The sequence below is a fragment of the Hermetia illucens genome, chromosome 4 (genome assembly GCF_905115235.1).
Source record: "Hermetia illucens chromosome 4, iHerIll2.2.curated.20191125, whole genome shotgun sequence".
Classification (NCBI taxonomy): Eukaryota; Metazoa; Arthropoda; class Insecta; order Diptera; family Stratiomyidae; genus Hermetia; species Hermetia illucens.
The window spans coordinates 42,146,708-42,167,917 of NC_051852.1; the positions used below are offsets into that span (position 1 = coordinate 42,146,708).

At 42.1% G+C, this 21,210-nt stretch overlaps 1 protein-coding gene across 1 annotated transcript in view; it reads left to right on the forward strand.

Moving 5' to 3' along the window:
• Positions 1 to 20,283, forward strand: part of LOC119654976 (dopamine D2-like receptor) — a 571,742-nt gene extending 551,459 nt beyond the window's left edge. The window contains exons 5-10 of the mRNA XM_038060636.1: positions 7,946 to 8,198; positions 8,255 to 8,556; positions 8,870 to 9,082; positions 9,260 to 9,391; positions 19,611 to 19,711; positions 20,069 to 20,283. Coding sequence (XP_037916564.1) covers positions 7,946 to 8,198; positions 8,255 to 8,556; positions 8,870 to 9,082; positions 9,260 to 9,391; positions 19,611 to 19,711; positions 20,069 to 20,283 — 1,216 coding nt within the window. The remainder of the gene's footprint in view (positions 1 to 7,945; positions 8,199 to 8,254; positions 8,557 to 8,869; positions 9,083 to 9,259; positions 9,392 to 19,610; positions 19,712 to 20,068) is intronic.
• The last annotated feature ends 927 nt before the right edge of the window (positions 20,284 to 21,210 follow it).

Genomic DNA, 21,210 nt, shown 5'->3' on the forward strand with positions numbered 1-21,210 from the left:
CTAAGATCAAGTTGAGACTTTTCTGTGATAGTGTTGCTATATGGAAGTTGAACATAGAGTATGGCCCCCAGTGTGACTCCAAGCTCCCTTCATGAACTTACCATCGGAATATCCAAGCCTGACACAATTTCAAACAAAAAGCTTGAGAATTCACACATTAAGGAGGGGCGACAATTGCATTGCTGGCTATACCATGCATCGAAACTTATTTTCGCTAGGTGACCGGCAAGTGTCCCAAGGGTACTTAGTGCAGAACAGTAGCGGAAGAGTGCGGTCGTCTCGACAGTACTTGGGGCTTCAGTCACGATGGATATCCTTCTGCCACCAGTGAGACTTGAAAATTGGTCCGGATACCAAACTTCGAACAACTCATATAATGACAATGTACTATTTAGACTGTCGACTTTGGAGTTTGGGGCATAAAAGCAGAATCCGGAAAGTGAGATGTTGAGAAAACTCTGTTAAGAGTAAAATGATCCAACCGTCTAGGGAGTGCGACGGAGCTATGATCTTTGAAATAGAGTTCATTCGATTCGTCGTGGCGGAGTGAGGGTGAATTTGATCTGATCTGAATTTGTTTTTTGGAGCGGGTTGTCAGAGTAAAATGCTTTTAAATGTGCGCCCCATCTTATTTGCTCTTAATCTTCAATTTAACTTCGATTTGTACACCTTCTACCATTAGGAATGGAACTATCATGACTATGTTGATCTATACTTTTGAACTTGTGCTACAGAAAATCATTCCCCCAAGGACTTCAGTGATTTGAATTTCCCGCTGCCTATTTTACTCTAACTGCAGAGCATACCTCCTTCACTATTCTCTTTTTTCGTTACTCACTCTGTCAATTATCGGACATGATACTGTGGAATTAAACCGGTTCATTTTACCAGATTGAAGAGTTTTTGATCACCCTCAGGGTGGCTAATTGATGAGCTGGCGGACAGCTACTGCGTCTAGGATGATTCCATTGAAGCCTTCAACCATCGTGCTCGTTTTAATATGTTCCCCATATCACTGACCACCATGCTTTTACTCACGTATCTTAACGGAAACTCAAATATGATCTCTAGGGATTCCCAACCATTTTGTCTTTTTCAGGGTTAGCTTCAACTTATAATCAAATTATTCTGATATTCAACACAGAAGCCGTACTATCATAAGTTCAACAGCCTGTCACAGTCGGGGCCTGCTTGATTCTCCTTGATAGTAGCCGGCCATCCATTCATCCTCCCTAATCAATCAACCTTCGCCTCATTCAGGGTCCCACATTGTGACCCATCATTACATTTAAAAGTGAAAGGAAAGGCACTCCGTGCATCCATGGTATGTCATATCCGCACGTACCGACAGTTATGTTTTCTCTTAGCTTAGCAATTGAGAAACTACCATCCAAAATCATTATTTCGGCTTCTCTTGCAATAGCACAATTCGCCAACATTAAATCTGTGCAAATGAATATGTCACCGAATGAAAGTTTTTGTATTCATGTGCTCGACAGTAAGGGTTCCAATTTTCCTGTACTTCACATGAGTGAGAATTTGTATCTGATTTTGGGAAAATAACCAACCAAAATCGCATAGTCAACCATTCTCCTGACGGTTGCCTCGCTATCTTCCCATAATCATCGCTGCATCTTCGGTTTAAGTCGAGATTCAGTGTCAAGTTTTATGATAATTGAATTTCGATGCATTCTGCTAGCCTAGAAAAATATTAGAGATATGGTTTCAAAATTTCCAATTTGGCGAATGGTTTCATTCGTTAAATAGAAACTCCAATATTCTCAACTCTTCTGTGGCCAAAACTCTACCTACTTTCCCAAATGTATTTCATATAGTCCTTCCATTCTTATTTATGCCTTCACTTAGCCCATATTTGCCCTCTGTATTTTATAATTTGCAAATACCTTTATGAAATTTGCAACCAAGCCGAATGTTTCCAATTCACGATCAGTTGGGCCTGTCAGTTATGCCTGAGCATCGGGCAAAGTGGCATGTGTGTGGGTTGTGACGCCTGGCCGATGGTCTTTGGACAGGCCGTTTAGGCAATGATCGAGCATTGCATGTGCATCTTCATCGCTGGGAAACATTTTTTATAAAATTTTATAACGTTAAAATATCTCAAATTTGTATCTTAACGCCTTTCACGGCCAGAATTGAACTGACGATGCGTGTATGCGTTTTTTAGTCCAACAGGCAGGATGGACTGTCCAGCCGTTGATCATATTGAAGAAGAGCTCCTGTAAATTTTGGTTTACTTGATTTAAAACGGTAGGGGACAACCTCAGGTGATCATATTGGTCAAGAGATTAATAGCCTTTTTTTTAGATGTATCTATTGACATGGATATACCAGTACAAATTACTTATTGTCAAAGGTGCAGTTATAACTTGATTCAAATAAACGAGGGATCACAAACTGGGAGTATGATTTGATAGGCGCCTTAACTTCTATTCATATGATCTAACAGCGATGCAACAGCTAGCGCATCCAGCACTTTACCGCACAGACGTAACTTCCAGCAGCACGTGTTCCAGTTCCAGCACGGAGCGTGTCAGACACGGCATCGTAGAGGCCAAGAACACACGAAAGGAATAAATTTGGCATATGGGCCTTCGAAGGAGCAATTCCTAAAGAAACTTCCAATGGAATAGCTTTTCCATTTCGCTGCTGGAACACCTTCCAGCACCGGGGAAAATATTCCTTTTAAGAATTTGCCTATTTTTATATTTGTTTGTGTCTGAAACGTGCAGTGCTTAACACACTAACTGCTGGGTTGTACAAATAGCTAGCAGAGGTCTAGAGATAACAAGGTCACTTAAATCTGATTAACATTTAGACAGCTTAGACTCAAAACTTCGGCAAGACTATTTAAGTTTCTTATGGTTTGAGTTTAATGCAGACAATTCCAGTGTAAACATTTCGAGTACGATATTATGAATCCCCAAAATAATTATCTGGACAATATAAAGCCGCACATAAACTTCGAAATAATTGCATGCGCTTCATGCAAAATGCCTCACATAAACCTTTACAAGCAGATCACCTGGCAAGAAATCAAAAGGATAATTCAGCGAAGTAATTCCAAAATGATGGGTTCATCCAAACTGCCAACCTGGATAGCCGTTATGTTGAAAAATAATAGAAGAGCGGTACAAATTAAAGGACGTAGTCACTTCATAAAACTGCAATTACACGTGACTTAGCAATGCGTTTCAAACACCATCCATTAGTCCCTTCTCCACTTCTAATTAACATTCCAGCTCTGCACCATACAACACAGCCATACAAATGACCACAGAATCTCTGAAGATGAATGCTCGTATCTTTTTTGGGCATTAATCTCGGTGTCAGGTGTGCTAGGTGGAAAATTTCTCTCATATAAAGTATTCAATGGATGCACATTTTACAGGACAGACCCATTCATAATGGCCGCTGAGGTAGCACTGCTCCTGCGATGATATTTTTCCGATGATTGCAGAAATTGTTGGCGTTCTTAGGACACATTTTTCATGCCTTTTAAAGGACACGAGCGGATGAATGCCCCCACTCAAGCATGTTGGCTGTAACAATATTTATCAGCAACATTTTTTCCCGGTGGTATGACATACACGGTGTTTCCTTATTTAGACTCTATTCTTCACTCCTTTCTCTCTTAGGGATGCATTGCAGACGGCATGGAACTATGTAAACCTTGTAGACGCTTCCGTGTATGCTAAATTGCTGCGCTCACGTAAATTTTTGATTTATAATTGCCCACACAAGATACGGTAGTTCTTTTGTAGAAGGAGTGGTAGTTTTCGTCTCCCTTTGTGTAATGAGAAAATGGTTCATAAGCAGCAGTCTTTGCAGTTAGCAGATCATTTTCAATTTCGTGATTATTGTGGGTTGTCCTGAGTAGGTAGGCTGGAGATTTCCAAAATGTCCAGGATGTGGAATGTCCGCGTTTCTCGAAGTATGTCTAGCACCTTGTGATTGTCCATGTGGATATTGTGGTTGTTGTTTAGCATGTGCTTGGCTATTGATTGTTTTATATCACTCGCTGCTCATCCTTTCTTTAATGCTGCCTATGCTTTATCTACGTGTTCCTGGTTCTGGTTCTTACTAGTCCTTTTGTTTGTCCGACGTAATCCTGATCATATTCTGGACAATCGATTTTACAGATTCCACTCTTTTCCTTCCCTTCCCTTTTTTGTTGGGAAATCCTTGAGTAACTGCAAAGGAATTTCTTTCAATTGTCCAGGTTTTCCAGCCGCACGCACGGGTATGTCAGCTCTCTCCTCTTCAGTTGTCTCTCTTTTCTTTTCAAAAGATGTTCTACTGTTTTCGAATGGAGGCCGTTCTTCTACGTGGTGCTGATGTATTCTTTTTCCTCCTTGAAGTTTTCCTCATTTTTGACTCCATGAATGACTGGAGGCTATTGGGATGGTCGGTCGGGTGTGGGGGATGTTTTCTGTGGATGTCAAACTTTACCTTCCCATCCTTGTTCATTGTTCCGTTTGTGGTCTATTTCTATTATGAAAACGTTTGATATTGTTTAGACCTGCCAAAGTGGAGCTTGCGTTTTGCCTCTTGCCCACGGCAAGGTCATCTTCCACGTAGCTTACTCAGAATAATTTCTCCTTTTTCCATTTTCTCTTTAAATTTACTCATGAAGGTTTCCCTAAGTAGGCGAGAACTCCTGAGATTGTCCTGTATAATATATTTCTGAAAGTAGAATAGGTTTGTCTGTTGCTTTGTTTTTGTTTTAGAGTCTTCTTCCAATCACTTTTCTCTCAATACTATTCTCTTGGAGAAATAATGTAAATAACCAATCACGAACTAAGTAATACCGAGTCAACCAATGATTAATCGATTGTGTATGGAGTTTTCTTTAGTCTTGTACAGCACAAGTCGAACGAATTTCTTTGTCATTGTATTAATGTCAAGCCTCACCCTTTTAAAGTTGATGCTTACTCCTTGCACTATGTATCAGTTAAGGGTTTACAACAGCAGTCAATATCTCCAATTTATCTGCAATTAAAGGTATCTACTGTAAAGGATCGTTTCTGACTTTCTTACTTAAATCAGAGTTATGGCAGCAGGTCAGCAACTGGAAATAGGAATGGAAGATCCTTTTACGAAACTTTCAGGACCTAGGATTTTAAAGGAAGTTCCTTAGCTCCAGGCATACCAGATAAATTTTAGAGACGCTTCGCATCTGAAGGTCAGCATCTTGAGGGCTCTGTCCTAACCTACTCTCTACTCGTAAAAGTGAACGGTTGTGTGTTTTTATATGCTCCACATTTCCAATTTGACCTATATTGTCCCTTTCTTTAGCTTCAGTCCCGTTTGGTAGGGGGTCGGCAGACGGTGTTTGGTTAAGATGGAGAAAAGAAGCTTGCAAGTCACAGTCTAAAGTGTCAAATTATTATTATAAGGAGTTGTTACTTCACTGCGATTTTGCTAATAATCTCGGCTTAATTGGCAGCAATTGCAAATTGGGCTTGCTATGAATGCTGACTAAAATTTTCAATAACTGTTGAACAAATCATCGACTCAAAATAAATATAGTGCTGTAAGGTTACGAATTAGTTTTTATCAACAACGTTCGTCTGATTGCTTTTCCAAATTTTATGTCGCTAGCCTTCTTCTTCGTCAACTTTTGTCGAGTTATGCAGTGATGTGGGTGGTATATGCAACCCTAAAAGCGGCAAACTGGGCGATTGACGAGCGGTTGAAGGGCAGACGCATTGTAGTTTGTAGGCCAGACTACATTGAGTATGTTGAGTAGTCATTTGATCACCTCGAAAATTTATCAGGAATCAGAAGCCGATTGAATTCTATCTCTAGATTCAATGCGGTGGAACTACTCTGCTTTAGCAAAAGAGTGTTCAATCACCCCCATGCTCGGACCGGAACCAGCAATTGGAGTATGAGTAGCATTGGCCAAGGCTGTCTTCAAAAACTTGGAACAAGCTTCGCGAAATGACAGGTGGCAGAACCTAAATATTGCTAGACACATCAAACATGCATACCGCATTGTAGGCATTCTGACGGGCGATAAGTAACTAGGTGGACATATGTTCAGAATCAGAATTATTCAAGGCGTGTCCCTACAGTAATGAGGATGCGGAATCCACGGAACATTTTCTATGTGAATGTCCCGCCTATGGACGCATCAGATAGTATCGTATAGCATCACATCCACTAAGAAAAATCCGTTAGACGGGGGTGTCGAGTACAATGGGCCACCACGGCCTGAGTGCCCAGAGGCTACAGCTTCTCTTCCACCACAAACATACAGACAGGTACGACACTGATGGCGGGACCCCCAGAAGTAGGGTGACTCTTCGAGCTATACAGTCTTCTGAAGAGTAGCGTTAAGGCTGTGTTGAGGATTGTTGAAGGGAGGAGATTTCTGAATAGATGGCAAGAAAATTTGGAACGCTCAGAAAGGGTTGGTGGATACACGTGCCAATTCCTACCATCAAGGAGTGGTTGGAGAGACAGCATTGGAAAATGAATCAATCATCTGACTCAGTTTCCTCGAAAGCATCCTCCATATCCCCCATTTTCGGTACGTTCAAATTGGACTCTTCAGCCAATTGGCAAGTCCAACACAGTGACAGAGTACCCTAGTCACGCATTTTGCGACTGTCTAACACGGATGAACTTAACAAAAACTGTAGAATGTAAGCAGGATTAGATGATCGCATCTGCCGAGAGTATAGAATGGAAGGCGGAGGAAAACAGGGAAGCGCGAATCCAGACCAGTATCATTTGAAAATATCCACCTCCTGAGAAAAAGAGCAGACAAACTTTAATAAGCTTATGTTTTACAGGAAACCTTAAAAGCAGCATTTCCTCGGCCATGATACTGTGGCGCGGCAGGATCGGCGGCATTCGAAATTTATTTCGAATGTTGCGGATGCGGACGGGTAGATGGCGAACTCTCCACTCACTAATTTTCCGAACGCACCGGGGGAGTGTAGAATTAGCGGCGAAAAATATGCCGTTGGTTGGGACAGTAAGGACCGCATGGAAATAAGTCGGTCTCTTGTGTTCCAACCGCGGCGGTGTAAGCAGACGTGTCTTCTTGATCGGTTTCGGTGCTTTGTTTTAATTAAACTTATGTAAATCCTAAAGAAAGGCTAAAAATATTAAATTAAATTAAAGCTGAAGGGATTTCCCACTGATTTCATTTTCTGTTTTGCTAACTAACGCGCTCAACTGGAAATTACTCTAAACGCAAACATCCGGAGTGAAAGTTACTTAGAGGTTGACTATAAATTGAAATACTTTTATTGTCTTATTTGAAGCAACTTGCAAGTGGAAGTCCGTTTGAACCTTCTGGCACAGGATAATATAAAGAGAAGACACAACAACACAACAATACATTGAGTGCACCATACTGAATTCAAACCTGAAATAACTTCATTTTTCTGGAGGAGCTGACTGCTAATGAAAATGATGGTTCCATCGAATTCGAAAAGTGGGAACACCCATAGGCCTTCAAAAGTTGGCTTTTATCATTCCATGATGGCAAGGCAGATAGCTCCTAAGTGCAGCTAAAGATAAGTTTCCTCGGATGATCTCCCTTAATAGTTGGCGAGAGTGGAACCGGGAAGTCTACCAACCGGCACCAGAGTTTAGTACATAATGACAAGATGCAGAAGTCAAGAGAAATTCACTTATGAAAATTGCAAACTGGTATGCAGTTTTTATCTTAGGACTTTCAAGGCGGCAAACTTAGAAGGACTACATTGATTTTGAGCATACGAACATTATTACGTTAAGGTCCCTCGTCTCCCTTCCATTGGTGAGAGCGTTTAGCATTAGAATTTTTACCACTTGGACTCAGTTTCCCTTTGTATATTAAGATTAGGCTTCATTAGTTTTGAATAACATCCTCTGAAGACCTGACATTTTAATTTCATGTATCTTTTTCTTTTTCTTATCATTCCAGATATATTGCTGTTACGCAACCAATAAAATACGCTAAACATAAAAACAGTCGTCGTGTGTGTCTGACTATTTTATTAGTTTGGGCAATATCAGCCGCCATAGGATCACCAATTGTCTTAGGTTTAAATAATACACCTGATCGTGTACCAGATCTATGCTTATTCTATAATAGTGACTTCATAGTATATTCATCGTTAAGTAGTTTTTATATACCATGTATTATAATGGTATTTTTATATTGGAATATTTTTAAGGTAAGTCCTTTGAATTGCGCCATCATTCGGTTATTTTTGGAACTAATCTCATGCAGGCCCTACGAAGTCGAGCACGGAAGCAGAGAGCGGCTCGCAAGCCCCATATATCAGACCTAACAACTGGCGGCAGTATAATCGAGAATATTGCTCAGACAAGGCGCCTGGCTGAGACGCAGCTGGATAGCAGTAAAAGCGGGTCAAGGATCATTCCCGACGAACAACCTACAAATACGGCGTCGGGTTCCAACGAGGAGGAGGACGAGAACGCAGCGTCCCCGGACATCGAGGATTGCCATGTTATTGTTAATGATAAATCAACCGAATTTATGTTAGCTACTGTTGTTGAAGAAACTGGGAAGTAAGTTTTTGCTGTTTGATATACTGTTAAGGGTGGCTATGCAAGAGTGGATAGAGCTTTCTCTCGTTGGCTTCTAACATCATCCCCTGATTTCAAGACACATAAGTTGCACAAAGTAACACTAAATACTAATCAGAAAACATCCTTCAACCCATAAACTGGACAAATGAAAACAAACGCCACGTAGAAATCACCTTGAATCCTGTGTAGTCCTTAAGTGGCAATTTAAATTCATAGCGTGGCTATTCGAACTAATCTTCATAAAACCGAATTGCAAAGTCTCTAAAACTAAACACATGAAAATTTATTGCAGTGTTGTTGCACAAATAACTACACAGCCGCAACTATCGGTCGCCGATCCAAACGGTAATCATGATTCTGGTTATGCGCCATCAAACGTTGATGATGTCCTTGCAGGAGCGACTTCGACGCCGCCCGAGAGTCCTATGCCCAGTGGTAGTATAAAGCGTAGCAGCCTAAGTAAAAGGAATGGATACGACGGTTCACCGAAACGAGAACCACTTAGGTAATGGCCAACAAAATTGACCGGATAAATTCCACTCCCTGCATCCTGTACATGTCCCAAGATCCTAATTCGTCCTCGTTATCGTCCACACTTGTTCGTGTTTCGTTACGAATGCATATTCATTTAATAATGCGTTTCCACAATGATACAATCATGTTTTCTCTGTTACCGTTTCAGTGTTGCAATGAAACCATTATCGTTTGTTCGGTATGGAATCCAGGATGCTCTGTCTCTGGCCAGGCATGATTCAACATTATCGTCGGTTTCGAAAAATTCTAGGAAGGATAAGAAGAATTCACAGGCGTCAAGGTAAGGATTACTGATATATATGACTATGGGACTTTTTGAATTCAATTTTCCGTCATTAATTCCATTTGGAATTGTAATCACAGTAAAAGTTGGATAATTTTAATGACAATTAAGCTTTTTTGAAAGCGACCCTAAGCAAGAAAGATCCTGTTGTTTAATAAATTTCCACTTACACAGTTTAAGGAGGAGGATTGGATTGGGCATTAATTTTCCTTTTATTTCGTTATATAAAATGTTATAAACACACATAAAGTAAAGTAAATGCTAAGGATTCCTTGCCTTAAATTTCACCAAATTAACCAGCTTCGGGAGGGAGCTAAAATATCTAATGAAATGAGAGGAAGTGCTTGATGACTGTGAGCTGCCCTTTCCTGTTGCACCTGGGAAACTAATTTAGAAATTTAGATAAGAGGGTCATTGGCGCTCGTTGCTGTCCCTCTCATCAGTACTCCATAATCTTTTTTGCCTTCCTTCGCTTTGGTATTTCAAATGAAACGACGTCCTTAACGACACAAATTTAGGAGGTCAGCATTGATATTCCTCAAATACTAGTGACTTCAATTGAGCATTGAACATTGAACAGGATATACTATACAAACTTGGGGCTTGGGAATTCCAGTAAAACTGACAAACCTTACGAGAATGACAATGTTCCATACAATAGCGCAGATTAGAGTCAATAATAGTCTAACATATGTGTTTGAGATAAACGTCAGGAAGAAGCAAGGAGATCGGCACCTCCACTGTTCAACCTGGCATAGTGGCGGGTTATACCAAATTTGGCTGTGGACAAAAAGGCACGCAGATCTATAAGTGCAGCCAAACCGTAGTATATGCGGACGATATAATCATCATCGCGCGATCTTTCACAGCAGTAAAGGACGTTTTTATAAACGTCAATAAAACAGCAAACGAAATTGGTCTACGAATTAACGGAAAAAAAACGAAAAAAAAGCAAAAATAAAACAATTGACGAGTGAAACTCAGCAAATGTGGACAATTTTATATATTTAGGAGGGCAACTGACGAAACAAACAACGACGAATTCTCGCAAACAGAGCCTTCTACTTGGTCCTTTCAATTTTAAAAGTCAGCTGCATACATAGGCCAGCAAAGCTCCGAGTGTATAAAACGATAATAGGGTGGCCAATGTCGGGCCTGTCCCCGATGCGCTTCCTAATCTCTTCCTTCTTATCTGTAGAAAACACATTTCCCTCCCCCTGAGTATAATCTACAACAAAAGAATGCTACTTTCCCCATCTCAGGAAAGAGGACTTTATCATCCCTATCCTCAAGAGCGGAGACTCTTCCCTTGTTGTGAACTACCGCCTCATTTCTCTTCTCTCCTCTGGCTCCAAAATCTGGAAAGATACGTTGACCGCGCACTTCGGTCCCCTCATTGTCGAAGTGCAGCATGGTTTCGTGAAACATAGATCTGCGGCTTCAAACCTTCTGGTTTCTACAACTTTGTTGCTAAATGCTTTAATTCACGACAGGAGATAGATGCTATTTATATCGATTTCTCCTAAGCCTTTGATACCGTTTCATTACTAGACTTCCCTTCCTCAGTTATCTCCTGGCTTTCCTCTCTCATACGGTTCCTGCAAAGCTTCTTTTCATGGTTACTTATCTCGTTCCTTCTCTCGTTCCTCTGGTGTTCCCCAAGGCTCTATACTTGCCCCGCTACTCTTCCTGTTTTTTGTCAATGACCTCGCCTCCAGCCTCACCTGCCCATATTTAAATGGTTAAATGGTTTACTTCTGTTTCGCATCCGCTGGACTGTGCTCTCATACAGTCCAACCTTGATAATTTAGTCCGTTGGCGTTCGGTCAACAAACTAATACTAAATGTTAACAAATCCCACTGGATGTGCTATTTGCTTAAACTCTCCCCAACATGCTTTTCCTATTCTCTCAGTGGACAACCCCTTTCACTACTGACCTCCTTCATAGACCTGGGTGTAATATTCGATGACAAACTTCGTTTCAATTCCCACTTCGTTGACATCATCAATATAACTTCCAAAATGTCTGGTTTTATCCTACGTTCCTACTCTGACTTTACCTCAGTTCAGCCCTTCTTAACACTCTTCTATTCCATTGCCAGAAATATCCTTGAATATTGGTCTGTAGTTTGGTCCCCATTCCACATTCGTGACTGCCGCGCTTTTGAAGTTGTACAACGCAAATTCACCCGGACAACACAAAAAGAACCTTCCACGGGTTGATTATCCGTCACGACTCCGCACCCGCAATCTATCCTCCTTGCAGAAACGTCGTATCTTCCTTGATATGTGTATTCTTTTCAAACTCTGCAATTGTCTTATGGACTGCTCCGCCAACTCGGATATTACTTTCCGTGTCACCTCGTCTCATAACACACGTAGTGCGGGCATTGTTCATGTACCCTTCGCGGAGCTCGAGATTTACTTCCACTCTGCGATCCCGAGGCTACGCCGGTTCTACAACGCCCTACCGCTTGGGTCCTTTGACTCTATTTCCCTCTCTAGTCTTAAGCGTAAAATAAGCCATTCACTTCCTCCTCCCACTGAGGTCAATATGTTAAAAGGAATTTGTTTTCTGTGTATTGCCCTCATTAAATAAATAAATTAATATCTGACGACCTTGACTCCAAATGATTAAAACTTTAGAAGTCGCAATCAGCTGATCACGTTCATCGGGGATACCTTAAGTGGTAAACGAAGGGAAGGCAGAAGGAGAAGACCGGTATGAAAATCATCTGCTCGGATTTCAAAATTGGAGGACGCGATCTATGGATTGAGATGGCTGAAGTAAGCACACTCTGCAGACCAAGGCCGAAAATGGACTGTAAAGCCTCAGCCATGACGTCAACACGAGAACCCTTCAGGACTAAATCTTCGTTCCAGACATCTTCTTTTGACTCTTATTTTGTCTGTACTAAGTAGCAAATCTTCCATGGGCGACGGGTTGAAAACCGGAAAACTGCTATTCATGTCACGCTTCAGCTCCTCATGCTTCCTTTGGATATTCCACTTTTAAAAACTCCGTTGGGGCTCTGCGGGGTTTTACTAAGAGAGAGTATTTCCTTTTCCGTTTTGATCCAAATGACAAAAAGATTAGAATGCTCGGGATTACCAGGTGTGCTAACCCGATTAACGTAAACTCTCCTAGGGGAACAATAACGTTATTGTGCATTGCTCCATAGGATGATGAAATATTCTTTAAATCCTTATCAACCGATACCGAGGGACAACATGACAACGAGGTTTCACTTCGATAAGAAGTTTGAAACACGTTGGAGTAACAAGGCAAACTGGGAGCTTTATGTATGTATGGCTGTATGTATGGCTGCGACATACGGCTTAAACCAGCAACTGATTACTTGGTACACTGACCTCACAGCAGAGGGAGCGGGTGCCGGTGTTATTGGTTCAAGGAAAATGTACTTTGAGCCAATGGGTAGGTACACTAGCATATTCCAGGCGGAAATTTACGCCATAGACAAATGTGCCTCCTTTAATCTGCAAAGGAACTACAGGGGGCAGAACACAGCTATTCTCACCGATAGCCAAGCAGCGATCAAGGCACTTAGGTCCAACCAGGTGAACTCTAAACTGGTATGGGAATGCCTTGAGAGATTGAATACACTCGGCTCGTCCAACAAGGTCTGGATACTTTGGGTTCCAGGCCATGCTGGGCTGGAAGGCGATGAGGCAGCGGATGAACTAGCCAAGAAGGGAACAGGGATGCCTTTACACGGGCCAGAACCCTTCTGTGGAATCGGAAACGGTTTCATGGCTATGAATCTAAGAAACGAAGAGAAACGGTTGAGGGAACTATATTGTGCGGGCCTACATGGGATGGAGCAGTCCAGGGTGCTTATTGCGGGATACGAACCCATGCGCACAAAGGATTGCTTAAACCTCACCAAAAAGAACCTCCGAATCATAGTGGGAATTCTCACTGGTCATTGTCGGCTGAACTACCACCTAGGGAAGCTAGGGATATCTACGGACACTGCCTGCAGGTTCTGTGAGGAGGAGGACGAAACCTCTATGCACGTCCTGGGACAGTGTCCGGCACTTGTGCAAAGTAGGTCGATACATCTGGGAGAACACTTAATACCAGATGCAAAGCTGAAACTTCTGGAAGTGGGGAACATACTTAAGTTCCTAACGGTTACAGGCCTGCTTGAGATACTATGATCAACAGGTACACTATAACCAGTAAAAGGGGCACAATAGCTCTTCTAGGACGCGGTGCGACTTTCCCTTAACAGAATAATAATAATCATATCAAAATATCTTCTTGCAAATGTAGTTACCCAGTAATTAACATTAGATTGGGGGAAGGATAAGGAAGGGAACTGTAGCACCAAGGTATTAGGTGGTACCCTCAGCCAATTACCTAAATCCATAAAAAGGGTATTAGTGCGATTTTTTTCCTGCGGCGCTCGCGAGCTGTTGTAAATTTACTTACTTCTTTGAAATAAGGGGAGCGTGAAGATTCCTTGGAAAATAAAACTCGACCGAGGTGTCTCCATCCAGGGACAACGATGCCCAGTGTGTGTGCATGTGTGTGAGAATGGGGACAGGCAAAACCTCGGAGCACTAAGACCCTAGTGAGGTATTGTATCTGAACATCCCGGATTTGATTATGCAACGTATGATTTCCGTTAGTTTCGCTGTAGCTGGAGCATGTCAGCACCAAAGATCCGAGTCAGATGCACCCATAGGCGGGGAAAATGCTCTGCGGATCCCGCTTCCTCATTATAGGATGGACGAGTATTATCTTGGAGAATCCTTATTCTCAACAAATCCTCAGCTAATGAATTAAAGCTAGTCAGAATGCCCACTATGCTCCCGCAAGGGGTTGCTTCTGACGGCTACCGCTACTGCTAACTGCTAGATTTCCGTCCAGGTTAAGGAGCATCACAATTGTGCAGTGCACCAACGGTGACTTCCGATATAGTGGATAAGGATGTTTTCTATGAGCAATTATTATGATTATTGATATTATGATCATAATGGGTGATCCGAATACAAGGTGGGATCTGACAATCCCTTGCTTGGACATGTACCGGGCCGTAACGATACTGGTCGGAGGTTCGTTGATTTCTGTAACTTCCACCGCCTCGTCATGAGTGGTACACTCTTTGAGCACACATCCTGCCATAAGGTCAGTTGAGTTTTAGCTAATCGAAGCCATATGAGCAATCAGATCGGCCACTTCGCGATCAGCAGTAAATTTAGAAGTGTCTTCTGGATGTGCGTGACAAGAGAGTTGCTGGAATCGGCCTCGAAAGGGATGAACATCTGATGTTCGGTAAAGTTCGCTTGCGTGTTGCGTCCGCTATTTCTCGCAGGTTTTGGGGAGCGGTTACGCGATAAGTTCAACAACGACCGCTTGTATGGCCCAGCTGTCGTTTGACAGTGAGAGAGCTACTTTGTTGATCCAACGGCAGATTTGCTGAGTAACGCGCCTGAAAATATCTATGAGCATTGGGTCGTCATCAAAAATGCTTTTTTCTCAGGTCCTGCACAGGTCGTCGGTTACGTGCCGAAAGGATCGGAAGGGGTTGAACCTGATCGCTGTGAGCGATGGCGGACGTTACGTCCTCAAACCGCGCTATCGAGCAAAATTCCGAGAAACTCAGCGTAGTATACGCCGTGACAAAAGGGAATTTGCTATTGCGCTGGTCAGTGACGTGGAAGATACCGCAGATTGCAATGATTTCAGAACTGTATACCACAACAGAAAATAGCTAGTCACCTTTACATGGTCATCGCACTCTCCCTACCTGTGCGTGGTTTCAGCTGACGACGGCACGGAACTAAATGTTGCCGCTCTCGCTACCCTGTCTAAAATCTGGAAATGCAGTTAACTAAACACTAAGATCAAGTTGAAATTGCTCTGTGCTAGTGTTCTTTCTGTGTTGCTATATGGAAGTAGTACATGAAAAGTGAACTGCACTGTCCGTCAAAAGCTCCAAACTTTCATCAATACCTGTATGCGTCATATCATAGGAGTACGCTGACCTGACACTATCTCAAACGAACAACTTGGTCGGTGCGCAGGTTTGGCGCTCGTATGAGCCACGCAGTGGGATCCACTCTCTCAGAATGGCCGACGAGTAGGTCGCCCCCAGGGCACCTGCCGCAGGACAGTAGACGAGTAGTGCGAGCGCCTCGGGAATCGCGGGGGAGCTGAAGTGCATTTCAAGTAACCGCGGGCGATAGCGCGTGTTTGACGCGTTATACCCCATCAAGGGGTGAAATATTATATATATTTTATAGTCGGCCAGCATTGAGAACATAGTGTTAGTGTTAGCACGACACTGTGGTAATAGGGTGACAAAGAGGAGTGGCGAGCGGGCGCTTCCTTGATGAACATCGACAGATACACGAAGCAGTTTTGGTACACCTGCCACATTTCCAATTTTACTTTTTGGGTTGAACCCAGTTGAACCCAGCGAATTAGTTCTTCTGGCACTAGGTGTTGTCGTAGACCATAGCAGATGAGATTGGGTTGTGTGGCACGCGGTCAAACGCTTTCTACAGATCCTGAAATGCTTTTCACAGTGTTTCTTCATGAGTGAACGTTTCATTCACGGTTATCTTAACGATTTCGCGAATATGGTTGTCAAGAAGGCATTCAAAAATCTTAATGGTATGGGGAAGCAACCGGATTGGACGGTAGTTTGAACATTTCGCTGGACTAGCTTTTTCCCATATTGGAACTGTGGTTCTCAATAGTTAGATAGCGATCTACCTTCTGTTCGAACTATTCTTGTTATCTATCCGTCGGTCGACTCGCCGGTCGATAAGCAAAGTACCGTTCTTGTCATTAACGCAACAGAAGTGTTTGATATTCCAGTCGATACAGCTTTCACTCGCCATCCCAACTGTCGAGTTTACCGTATAGATATTTGTAACCTGCTCGGGTGGCAACGATCGCTTTCTTTGCTTCCCACATGGCACTTTTGTAAATCTACCAATTGGCCAGTGGTATGTTGATGAACCACATATTCGTAAGTACCAGGTCATGAGTGTAAGGATTAGACGCTAGCCACCGTCTGGCATTTCACCCACATGACCATTAAGATCGCCTACAATGGTGATATAATCATCACGTCACAAGTCTTTGCATTGAGAAGCTGCCAGAAGGCATCTTTCTCAGGTCGATCTTTCTGTGGTGCGTACAAGAAGTGAAGAAATGAATATTGCGATCAGCTGATATAGTGGTGAGCTTCATCAGCCGGTCATCATATTGTTCGACTTTTTTAATGGCGTCATGGAAATTCTCTGAGATGGCAGTCCCAAAACCGTATTGAGTGTCTATGTCTATGTCGCAGCTTTTGCAATCAAGCCATGGGGTTTCTTGTAGGACCGGGGCTTGTCCTGCCGTGTCCACTGAGGTGAACCACCTAGTATTTCTCCGAGGCTTGTTACTGGGTCCGATCATCTTATTTCTAACGACATTCGATCCATTTTCTTGGTCGGCTGATCGCGGAACCTGTCACCAAGATAAATCAAGTAGGATTTAGCATAGTAGAATAACTTCAATTATGCTTTACTTTTCTCTTTCCCTGATCTCAGCATTTTATTTTTGTTTTACTGAAGATAATGCAAGTGCGTTGTCTCAAACCCTCCGTTTTTGCCTGGGCTTGGGAGCAGCATGCATGCGGAGTTTGTAGTCCAACCGCTGTATTCTAACAGTTCAGCCAGGTCAATATTTAACTAGTAGCACCTCAATGTATATGTCGGGTGTCCCCTTCCTCACTTCTAAAAACCTGATGTTCTAAAACCTGCAAATTGTTTCTGTTTATTTGTTCTTGGTTTTCTTCTCACATTTATATCCTTGAGTGGGTGTTTTTCAGGTTGCGCATGAAGGGACGCATTTGATGGAAGATTTAAGAATTCTGTACAGCCCTCAATTTCTTAAATGCTTGCCCCAAGCGGGTAATTATCGTAACGGGACTGGAAACCTCTAGGATAAGGTTATTAGGTGCGAAAGCTACAAAATGATGCAAAAAGGCGTTATTCTGCGAAGACCACAATCAAGCTCCAAACTGGCTAAGCAGAATATAATGGCTTCTCTGTGCTTTAATCCCTTCCCTATTTAGTTTGGTCTTCCCTTCAAGAAACAAGAATTGGAACCACAAAAACTTTAATGCTGGGTTCACACGCCTGTCAAATCTCAACAAGCTGTCATAAACGTATGGATGGACTGTTGGATTTGGTTTATGTATGTTTGCATGCGACGTGCATGGGACGTTTCTGCGCTTGCGAGGCATCGACACATTTCCCTCGTTGTGTTTATGGCGATGTTTGGTTCCCCAATATCGAACCAAACCTTTGTTGAGATTTGGGGTTCGCGCAACTGCTTAGTGTGTGGACCCTGCATGAAGAATCTCTGGTGAGTTACCATGTTTGCGGTCGGCCTAGCTATGCTGTATAGAAATCAAACCGAAATTACGAGTTTTTGTGAAAACAAACGATCTTTGTAAGCAAAGTCATTCTAAATTGAAAATGGTACTAAAATTTGAAATGACTGTAAAGCTTACAAAAATTTATTTAATTAATCAAAATAGGTGTCAGTCCATTCAAAACACTTCTCCCAGTGAGATACAAGAGCATGTATGCCGATGAATATGGCAGAGTCTCATACTGCAATTCGTTCAACTTTTGTACCGTTGTTCTTGATACATGGGGTAGTGCATTGTCGTGAAGGAGTATCACACTATCTTTGTTGAATACTCAATTTTTGGTGCTCTTCCTCGAGTTGGACATAGTATTTCTGTGCATTTATCGTTTTTTCAGGTCCCAGAAAAAAATAGTTGACAACTCCAGCTGTAGACCACCAAACAGTCACCATTACCTTTTTCGGATGGAAGCTCGGTTTCGGCATATGCTTCGATGACTCATCAGCATCTAGCCACTGCGCTGATTGGCGACGATTGTCGTATAATATCCGGTTTTTATCACATGTCACTATTCTGTGCAAAAAGGGATCACTTCTGTTGCGGGAGAGTAAAGAACTGTAAATTTCCATTTGAAGCGCCGTGTTTTGCTCCGTAAGGGCATGCGGAACCCATTGGTCGATTTTTTTCACCTTTCCAGTTGTTGTAAGTGCCAGGAAACTGTCGAATAGTGTACGCCCAGTTTCTCTTCAATGACTCCCACAGACTGACGTGTGTCGGATTTGACTAGCAAACGCAGCTCGTCGTTGTCAATCGATGGTCCTGGATGCCCATGTGGCTCACTTTGAAGGTTAACGTCGCCTGACCGGAATTTTTCGAACCACCGCCGTGTGGTTGGTTTGCTTACTGTTGTGCTGTTAATGTTCCTGGTCGCCTCCGTTGCTTTATGACCGGGTTTGAACTCATACAGAAAAAGTATACGCTCACGGGTCTTTTCCATCCTTTTTTCCTTTTTATTCCCTATTATCACAACGATGGTCAAAACTGAAATGACTTCTTGATTAAGTGTAGGAGTATTTATACTTCATTATTCGACACCAACAGCGCCAACTGGTGGTGGTTTGATACAGCAAAATCGCAACTAACTTCACTTGATTGCCAAATCGGCCATTTCATATGCAACAACCTAATATATCTCGAAAAATTATGCATCCTTAGATAGTATTCTATCACGGAAATTGATCTTCCATCACAGTTGAAAGATCGAAGTAAGTTAAATCCTCTTCAAAATAAATGTGTGGTGGCTGGTATCTCACTCATTGAGGATACAAAGTGGAATTGACGCTTTTTAATTAACTTTATCGAAAAGAACACAATTTCGTAGCCTACACATAAATGTAGCCTCAACAGGTCAAAATGCTCATCCTGTTACTGTTTTTTGTTACACACAATCTATTAACCCATTTCACTTCAAAGCGACTGGCAACAGTTCTAAATTCGCGTTCAAAAACATGTGTCCAATATTCCGTAAATATAATAATATCAACTTCTCGGCTAACACCTTTCCTGTAATATCAAAACCCTCGTCCATTCTCCAAACAAACAAGCGAATCCTGCACAAATATAAAAGGACGAGAAGCTGAAACATGAACTGTCCTCCATCCAGCCAGCTAGTCATCATTTAGAGGCAAACAATAAAATTGTCACATTACTCCATCCTTTATTCATATGTTTGCTACTTTACTTCCTTTTACCCTTTCCCACTGGTTCCTTTTTTATGAACGCAAGCTGATCCTTCATCCGTTTTTATTTACAGGTTCACAATCTACAAAGTTCACAAGGCGTCGAAAAAGAAACGTGAAAAATCCTCGGCAAAAAAGGAGCGAAAAGCAACAAAAACTTTAGCCATAGTCTTAGGTGAGTAAAGTGGGAGCGAGTTCAGGAAGGAGCAGGGATAGGTGCATTTCCTGTTGGTTTTCTAGCATGAAATTCCACCGATGTTGTGCAAAGAAAGTGTTGTAACTAAAGGAAAGCGTTTGTTAGCAAACTCAGACCAGAATATGTGTTGATGGTGCTGAAAAACGTTTGAACAGGGTGCGGTTCAAAAATATGGTTTGATAGTAGTCAAGGACGAATGGTTATAATGTATGAATGTAGAAACCTTCCGCAGCAGTTGAGCAGAGCCGAAGTGGCGAAAATTGCTTTAATCTTAAAATATGTAATTTTGCTTTTCAGGATATCTAACCTGGCTTCCTTCCTTTTCTATTTCCGCAGGTGTATTTCTAATTTGTTGGGTTCCCTTCTTCACATGCAACATTATGGATGCGATGTGCACGAAAATCGGAATGCAGCAATGCAAGCCAGGCGTGACGGCATTCATCCTGACAACGTGGCTTGGCTACATGAATAGCTTCGTCAATCCCGTCATTTATACGATATTCAATCCTGAATTTCGGAAAGCCTTCAAGAAAATTATGAACATTGGATGATTCTGTCCGATTTGCTCTAATTGTTCCTGTACAAGTGGAATATGGACGAAATGGATCGCAAGCATGGAGGTGAAATTTAGTATGTGTGCCAAAAAATTTAAAGAGAATTTAGTTAAGTTTAAAAATGATGAGTTTTCGTTAGATATTATGTGAAATTTGTTATGTGGATTCCAAAGACCGATTTTGTATTTATTGTTACGCAAAGGATGCTTTTATTGCGAAAAAGTTATTTCAAATTTATCCGTTCAATAGTTGACTCTACATAGTTTCTAGAAAGCCAAGAATTCCTCAGTAAGTCAAACTTTTCCACGGGAAAGGAAGCATATTTTAATTCTAGAGGTCCTGATCGCGTTTTCACAAACAACGAAGAAATAATTTGAAATGCTTTCTCGAGTTAAGTTTAGGGTCAGTTAAAAGCTTAAAGATCTATAAACTAGCTGTTTACTAGGAATCGTGATCCTGCACTTTCTATGTTGAAGCTAGGTTTAGGTTAGCATCTTGTAATTGCTGAACGCATCTCTATGCGCCCTTATCTCGTAAGCATCTACCTATTAGATAGCACCCCAGTCTGCATAGAACTTAAATGGTTCTTGTCACAAAACCTCATCGGACATTATTTAATACCATGACTGCGAGTTCTAGGACAATTCCCCGAGGATGTGCTTTCGGTCAGGTTTCTTGACGTTGGTCCCTTTGTGGGGGTTTTGTGAAGCTGCGCTTTACAACTTAATTGTAGCATAGCTGTTAATACAAAACGTGCAGTTGTGTTACTTCTGATGAGGCTTTCATTGCAGCATTCAAATCAATTTGTGACGAGAACTGTGGAGCTATGCCTACACAGGAGGCACTCATATTAACCCCCGTGATTAAAACCACAACTGACGTCCTCCAGTCCCGTGGAACTACCAACGCCGAACCAAATACATA